The 8,214-nt window shown below is 48.4% G+C and overlaps 1 protein-coding gene across 1 annotated transcript in view; it reads right to left on the bottom strand.

Moving 5' to 3' along the window:
• Window positions 1-1,890: 1,890 nt before the first annotated feature.
• LOC112071743 (cingulin) overlaps window positions 1,891-8,214 on the bottom strand; it is a 30,675-nt gene continuing 24,351 nt past the window's right edge. Inside the window, 18 exon segments of the mRNA XM_070439493.1 lie at window positions 1,891-2,098; window positions 2,989-3,083; window positions 3,317-3,343; window positions 3,345-3,377; window positions 3,379-3,414; window positions 3,416-3,574; window positions 4,129-4,163; window positions 4,166-4,298; window positions 4,471-4,484; window positions 4,487-4,672; window positions 4,675-4,717; window positions 4,825-4,989; window positions 4,991-5,040; window positions 5,150-5,207; window positions 5,209-5,367; window positions 6,028-6,081; window positions 6,444-6,507; window positions 7,390-7,466. Coding sequence (XP_070295594.1) covers window positions 1,891-2,098; window positions 2,989-3,083; window positions 3,317-3,343; window positions 3,345-3,377; window positions 3,379-3,414; window positions 3,416-3,574; window positions 4,129-4,163; window positions 4,166-4,298; window positions 4,471-4,484; window positions 4,487-4,672; window positions 4,675-4,717; window positions 4,825-4,989; window positions 4,991-5,040; window positions 5,150-5,207; window positions 5,209-5,367; window positions 6,028-6,081; window positions 6,444-6,507; window positions 7,390-7,466 — 1,596 coding nt within the window.

The raw sequence follows: 8,214 nt of genomic DNA on the forward strand, positions 1-8,214 counted from the left end.
CATGCACTTCAATCATATCTTCGTCAGAGCTCAGAGCCGACAGAAGTCCCAGGCCATGGAGCGGGCTGCGGACTTGCTTGTCTACCTCTTTCTGCCTGATATATCTACACCACCATCCATTCACCATCAGCTTCAATGTTATTTTTCTTTTCATATTTTCTATTTGTTCTACTTATTTAATTCAGATGGCTTGTTAGGGGTTTTTCTCAGTAAACTGTTGTGTGTGAGTTATGTACTGTTGATTCTTTTCTTTACAGTATGACAGTTGTTTAGTTTCCTTTTTTGTTAGTATATGTCTGTTCTAGTGGTGAGTATGGTGGAATCCCCTTTCCCCTTCTTTTTTTTGGTTCTGGTCAGATTTTGCCGACAACTGAACACAGTGTGAAATAAATACAGACATCAAGGAATGACTGCTTCTGTGTCTGCTTAGTCCTGTCCTCTCGCCCTTCCCCCCTTCACATGCTTGAATCTTGACATACGTACTTTCTTTGTTCCCATCAGCTCACTCGATTGAGTGGAGGTTTAATTGAAGGACAAACCTCTACAACAGATCTGGTTGTTGTAGTGTGACTGGTTGTAAGTGTGGTGTAGTGTGTGTGTGTGTTGGTGTGTGTGTGTGTGTGTGTGTGTATGTAGGGTGTGCACGTAGTACCGTGTTGGGTGATAAGTGCCACAAGCACGGATATGTGGGTTTAATGAGACACCTTTAACAACAGCTGGAGTGAGGTGTGACTGTTGAGTGTGTGTGATTGAATCCGACTGCTTTATTACATGTAAATGACCGTAGTGTCTGAATAAGCATGTCATCTTCTTTGTTTAGAGGGATCAGAGAGGAGCTCAGTGATCCATAGAATGATAACACACCACACACACACACATCTTTACATCACACTAGTATATGGACTGTAGGGAGAGTGAACATTGTTGTGCCCTAGTTAATGTCAGTCGCTCAACTGAACTACATTCCAATCTAATTGATCAATGAGTAGGAAACATTGAAGAGTCTGGAGGGTGAGTGTGAGTTGATTGTTAACTAGAAAGAGGTCTGGTTAGGGAGTGTGCAAGAAAAGAGAATACAGAAAGAGTTCTGGAGGTGAGTGAGGAGTAACAGGAAATAGGTCTGTGAGGCTCGCGAGGAGACCAGAAGAGGTCTTGGAGGATAGTGGAGGTAGATACCGCAAACGAGGTCCTTGGAGGGACGTGTGAGTTAGTATCAGATAAAGAAGCGTCTGAGGGTCTGGACGAGATCAGTAACAGAGTCTTGAGGGCACTGGAGGAGATCAGAAGAAGGGTCTGGAGGGACGTGGAAGGGGATCAGAGAAGAGGGTCTTGGGTGTGATGTTGGTAGTTGAGTATTACAGTGTGATAGTTTATGGTCTTTGTGTGATGTAGTTTCGCCTGCAGCCGCAGCGACAGAAAAGAGAAGTACTGGGGAGGGGTGGAGGGAGAACGAGTAAATAGTATATGGTCTGGGAAGAAGAGAGAGGGAGTGGGGAGAGGAGAAACAGAAAAGAGGAGGCGTGCTGCCGATGTGTGGAAGCCTTAGTAGTTTGTTTAGTAACAAGAGGAACAGAAAGAGTGTCTGGGAGGAGAGGAGTGTAGAAACAGGATTATAGACTTGGTCTGGAGGGTCTGCGCAGGAGAGCGAGCGACCGACAGACAATAAAAATAGGATCTGGAGAGAGGGAGCGCGACACCCCAGTATGCATATTTCGCCTCGTGGACAGGAAGAAGAAAAACAGAGATAAGATTGGTCTGGGGGAGGAGGAGAAGAGAGACACATCTAGGAGAGAGAAGGAGGGGAGTACTAGTATCGTAGGACAATGTGAAAGAGCGGAGGGTGAGAGTGTGACAGACTTGGAAAACACCAACCTTACACACACAGTGACTTTACTGATGCTTCAGTTTCCAGCGCGGTGCACTCATGCTGACAAAGGCCTTTCCTTTTATTTCCATATCTGTCCTCTGGGCATCTCTTCGGGGGCCTTCCTCCCGAATCCGCTCCAGTCCTCCCTTCACCTCATGATCTCCCAAACCACTGGGCATCGCAGCGCTGTCTCTATCAAAGCTCTTCACTACGTCTAGGGACGACCCGTGTCTATGGCAACGACGAGGGAATCCAGCTCAGAGTCGACGTGAGTGACCGATGAAGTTGAGTGGAGTGAGTGAGTGAGTGGTGAGTGAGGTGAGTGCAGTGAGTAGCTGAGTGTAGTGAGTGAGTGAGTGATGAGGGTGAGAGTGAGATGTTGATGAGGATGAGGTGAGTTGAGTGATGTGAATGGAAGTGAGTGAGTAGTGTTGTTACCTTGGCGTCTCTCTAGTTCATGGTGTGTTAGGTGATCTCTGCAAAATACACTCCAGGGATTAAATGGTTGAGCTCCTTCAAGATTTCTTAACTCCGGGGGCGGGACAGCTGAGACAGATAACATGAGTCTTCTCCCTAAGACACACACACCGACAAGAACAACACTTCAATCTTTAGGCACAATACATGAAAAACAAGTGATCTGCGATACAATGTTGATAGACAGTTCAAATAATAATCAATAGCTTAACCTTGTCATTCAATAATGTGAATTGTCAAATTTAAGTATCTATCTTTCTCTAATCTTCATTAGTAAACTCACCATACCAAGTCCCTAAAATCAGCTTTTGCCGATCAAAATATCATATTTTAGACTATGTGGTGCATTTGGGTAACTAAGTCAGGTCCTGATGGGTGTGGATGCTATAATGGTGAACGGTAGTGTGTGCGGTTTTGTACCTATCCTCGCTTGTGTGAGGCTTCCTCCAATTCGTCGAACTATTAACTTCTCCAGTGAGCCACTCGACTACAGAGGAGCAGGACTGGACCCTCTCATATCAGATACTCTCGGCGTCTGTCAAACTCCTTTCATCTGGAGAGAGTAGAAGATTTAAGGCATAATCAAATCATCACTCAGACTCTGAAGATCATTGTCAGTGGAGACACAGACTTAACTACATTACTTGTCTAGGGACATGCTTGGTCCAGCTGCCGGTGCGGCTGTCGTGGGAGGATCGTCTCCCGCGATCAGCTTCGAAAGCGCAGCTGCCGCTCCACTCTGCCACAGGACAGAGAGGGATCGCCAGGGACCAGGGTGAAGAGAAGAGGTGTGAGGCGGAAGAGCGACGGAGGCGAGAAAGATTTAACAAATAACATTATTTTCCTATGTTGGTCCTGTTCTTTCAAAACTGTTAACAAACAAGAGACTGCTGAAAGCTAGCTAGAACACACATATATAGTTAGTGTTTGTGTTGAATTTGTGTGTGTGTGTGTGTGTGTGTAGTTGTCTACCTGGTCTCTGGTCCTGGTGACTCTGTCAAGTGAGTAGCTCCACAGATCCCTTCTCCTCCTCACAGCTCCAACTCCAGTCGGTTCATCTTGTCCTCCAATGCTGCGGAGCTCCCTGCTCTTGTCTGTGAGGAGCTGCTCCTGCTTTCTCCAGTATCAGCCTCTAGGATGGTGCAGGGCGGTGATGAGCAGTTCCTATATTCAAGCTGAAAATTGTCTCTCCTCAACCACAGAGAGCAGCTCCTTCTTCTGACGGGACGCCTGGCGCACGACACACACACTCTGGATCAGCGGCTTAAAGACAAACACCTTCCACCCCTCAAACTCATCTCTGGACCTCAAGCAGTTCACTTGTGTTTTTCAATTGTTCCCCTCTGAGGGACTGATTTGGGTGCAATTCATTATCAGATAGAACAGAAAAGCAGCAGGCATCCGGGCCTCGTAGGGTAAGAGTTGGAATAACCTGAACCAATAACCATCATCTCCTGAAGACCCTTTCCTCTCCGTCTCCTCCCTCTTTTCACTCCTCCTCTCTCACCCCGTCCCTTCCTCCCATCTCTCTCACCTGCCTGAAGACCCTTTCCTCCTCCGTTCATCCACCCTAATTCCTCCTCCTCTCTCACCCCGTCCTTCCTATCCCATCTCTTCAACTCCTTAGAGACCCTTTCCTCCTCTGTTTCCTCCCTCTTTTCCTCTCCTCTCTCACCCCGTCCCTTCCCCCTCCCAGCCATCTCTCTCACCTCCTGAAGACCCTTCCTCCTCCGTCTCACCCTATTTTCCTCCTCCTCTCTACCCTCCTCCCTCCATCCGCTCACCTCCTCCTCCAGTCTCTTGAGGAGGCTGGCTCCCCCAGTTCTACCAGTCTGTCGTTGCCCTGCCTCTGGGCCTCCCTGTGTCTCCCTGCCGAGATCTCTCTCTCTGTGTCCTCCAGCTGGGCTCTGAGAACCTGCACCTCCTCACACAGACGACTGGACAGACACTCAAACTACATGGACAGGAGAAAGAGGCAGAGTGAGAGCAGGGAGAGAACGAGAAGTAAGAGGAAGCGAGAGAGAGAGAGAGTTTTATTATGCACATGTACATTTGTTAAAATACAGCACTTGCAATGCAGTACACAGAAGCATCAGAAAAACCCATGTAGACAACACACTCCTCACCTCCTTATTGAGTTGTCCAGGGACCGGCTCCTCTGTCTCTTCTGTTCCTCCAGCTGTGTGTTGGTCTGTGTGAGCTGGGTCCCTCTCCTTTCCCTGTCCTCCAGACGCAGGCTGAGCTGCAGGTGGTCCTGGCCCAGCCGAGAGGCTCCTCTCCTGGCCTCGTCAAGCTCCTGCCTCAGCCCCCTCAACTCTGCCTGGAGGACAGCTCTGCCTCCGAACTCTCTGATGCACTGGAAGCCAGCTGAGACTGGGGACACACAAATACATACTGTGAAACACAACACACCCACTAACAAAGAGTTGTGAGAAAGAGGTAGTGGAATGTGTGTGTGTGTAGCAGTGTGTATGTCTCACCTCCAGGCGTGAGAGTTTCTCTCCGAGGCGTGTGTTAGCTGCCTCCTGCTCCTGCTGTGATTCTCTGAGAGCGTTAGTTCTGTTGGGTTGTGCCAGCCGCTCTGTGTTTGACTGCAGCTCCTGCTCAGTGCTGGCGAGTTTCTCTCCCAGTCTGTCTCTCTCCCCACGAGGCATCAGTCAGCTCTGAGCAGGCCAGAACTACCGACGGGTCAGGAGCTATGGAGAGAAACAAAGAGAGGTGAGTGGTTGAGAGAAGATGGGAGATTGTGAATATAAGGGAGGAAAAGTGGCCATCTTTCCCATTCACATATGTACTACACAACACACACTGTTTGGTTTCTCTCCTGGGCCTTGGCCAGATCCTCTTTGGCTCGATTTGATTGCGCCCCTCAGCCTGTCCATCTCATACTTGAGCTCCGCCTCTGCTCCTGGTTGGCCTTTTTTCAGGGAGATTACCTCCATGACCTTTTTATCGAGCTCCGCCCTTTTCTTCTCTGCCTCTGATTGGGCCTGCTGCAGATCGGCACGCAAACTCTGCAGCTCCTGAAATGACAGTGGAGAACAGTGTCAGTGTGTACCTGGGTTGAGTGTGTGTGTTTGTCACTATCATGTGTGTGTGTGTTGTGTACTGGTGTGTGTGTTGCAGTATCAGTGTGAGGGTGTGACAACAACTGGTTGTCGTGGGGCCTTGCTCACTAAGTTGGTGAGGACGTTGCAGCTGTTTCGGACCAGTGTGTGGTGTGGTTATGGTTAGCTGGGTGGTCATAACAGTAGATGTGTGTCAGTGTGGACTAGGTTGGAGTGGGTGTTTTCGATGTTTTCAAGTGGTCGTGGGTGTGTGTGTGTACCTGTTGAGTGTGGTGAGTTGTCTTCGTGGTGTGTGTGTCCGGTACGGTTGTCTATCAGTTGTGTGCTCCTGGTGGTGTGCTGTGTTGTGTCGTACAGTGTGGGTGGTCTGCTTGAGTTGTCGTGTGTTTGTCACCTGTCAATTGCTGTTAGTGTGTGTGTACTGCTGGTTGAGTGGTGTGTTGTTTGTCGACGTATCATGCGTGTTGTGTGACCTGTGGTGTTGTGTGCCTTGTAGGTACTTGGTGTGTGTTGTTTGTCAGCTAGTCCATGAGTGTGTGTTGTGTGGGGTGTAGCCTGGTGTTGAGTGTGTGTGTTTGTCGGAGAGTAAATACAGTGTGTGTAAGTGATGTTAACCTGGTTGAGTGTGTGTGTTTGGGGCGACGTAGGTGCCAGGGTGTGTGTGTTGTGCTGCATACCTGGTTGAAAGTGTGTGTGTTTGTCAGTTATCAGTAGTGTTGATTTACCTGGTTGAGTAGTGTGTAGTTGTCAAGAGTATAGTGAAATGTAGTGATGATGATTTGTAACTCCTGTGAGTGTGTGTTGATTGTCACGAATGCGCAGTGTGTGTGTGTGTAAGGTGTACCTGGGTGTGAGTGGTGTGTGTTTGGTCACGTATCAGTGTGTGTGGGTGTGTACGCTGGGAGAAATTGAGTGTGTGTGATATTAGTCACTATCAGTGTGATGTGTGTGTACACTGGTTGAGTGTGTGTGTGTTATGACTTGTGTGGTCTTCGCCTCATCTCGCCTGCTTCTCATGCATGAGTGTTGACTTTCTCCTGTACTTCGTTCAGTTCTTCCTCGAGCTCCTCTTTCTCCAGACGAGCCTGCAGCATCCTGCAACACACACAACATTGTAACCAATACAAGATCCATTTCAAAATCTAGAAATCAAGTCACAGATCAGAACTGATCAGACATCGTTTAGTTTGATCACAGAAGCTACAGTTAAATCGCCCATGCTGATATCAGTCCCTCAAAGTTGATCAAATGTTTTGTTGTTAAAACTAGGTCATTCTATGGTATCACAATTTCTTCAGTCAGTCAAATAGAGAAACACAGAAGCTGGTTTAACTAGAATGTCAGCTACACGGCCATAACCCATGGCTATTAAAACCCTCTAGAGTCTAAGCCGGGAGGGGGTGTTCTAAAATATGGAATTGTTTTAAGATGGTCATACCACGGCTACTAACATGCATGCAGCCCATGCAAAAAAACACCTCTCTAGCTTAAAACAGAGACATTTTGATGGGATTTTTTWAATATGTTAATTACATTTCCGCGGTGGCGCGGAAATTGTAGGCTAAGGGTTAGCACAGGCTACTAGCACGGCTATAACCTATATACAGCATAGACAGCARATATATAGGCTCCCTCACGGTGGGTCAGGGGTGATGGACGGGTCTCTAGCCAATAAGACACAATGAGAAGAGGAGACATTAACGGTACAGAATGAGAGAACTGAGAGGACAGAGGATAGAAATGGGACATGTGGATGGTTACATAGATCTATACATGGATGAAAAACAGGAAGAGATGTGCAAGACTTAAGTGAAGTGTGTGTGTACGTGTACAGTACCAGTCAAACTTCCTTTGTTACTGTTATTTTTTACTTATCTATTTTACTTAACTCTTATTTTTCTTAAATCTACATTGTTGGTTGCTTGTAAGTAAGCATTTCACGGTAAGGTTGTATTCTCTGTACGTGCGTGTACTCACTCCTGTTTGGTGGTCCGTAGTTCATCTCTAGTACTGTGGAACTGCGTCATCCAGTGGGCCACTCTCGTCCCTGCAGTCTTCCAGCTGCTGCTGTAGAGTACGCACCGAATGCATTCACACGCAACCGCTCCGACTCAATACCGCCTGAGACTGGGGGGGAAGAAGAGAGAGAAGGGAGGGGGGATATGAGAGGTAGGGAGAGAGAGGTAGGGGAGAGAAGAGAGAGGGAGGGTGGATATGAGAGGTAGGGAGAGAGAGGATAGGGGGAGAAGAAGAAGAGAGGAGGGTGGATATGAGAGGTAGGGAGAGAGAGGTAGGGGGGAGAAAGAAGAGAGAGGGAGGGTGGATATGAGAGGTAGGGAGGAGAGGTAGGGGGGAGAAGAAGAGAGAGGAGGTGGATATGAGAGGTAGGGAGAGAGAGGTAGGGGAGGAAAGAAGAGAGAGGGAGGGTGGATATGAGAGGTAGGGAGAGAGAGGTAGGGGAGAGAAGAGAGAGGGAGGGTGGAATATGAGAGGTAGGGAGAGAGAGGTAGGGGAGAGAAGAGAGAGGGAGGGTGGATATGAGAGAGGTAGGGGGAGAGAAGAGAAGGGAGGGTGGATATGAGAGAGTGTAGGGAGAGAGAGTGTAGGGGAGAGAGAGAGAGGGAGGGTGGATATGAGAAGTGTAGGGAGAGAGAGGTAGGGGGGAGAGAGAGAGAGGGAGGGTGGTATGAGAGTGTAGGGAGAGAGAGGTAGGGGGGAGAAGAGAGAGGGAGGGTGGATATGAGAGTGTAGGGAGAGAGAGGTAGGGGGGAGAGAAAGAGAGAGGGAGGGTGGATTATGAAG

The sequence above is a fragment of the Salvelinus sp. IW2-2015 genome, unplaced genomic scaffold (assembly GCF_002910315.2).
Source record: "Salvelinus sp. IW2-2015 unplaced genomic scaffold, ASM291031v2 Un_scaffold1706, whole genome shotgun sequence".
In the NCBI taxonomy this organism is placed as follows: Eukaryota; Metazoa; Chordata; class Actinopteri; order Salmoniformes; family Salmonidae; genus Salvelinus; species Salvelinus sp. IW2-2015.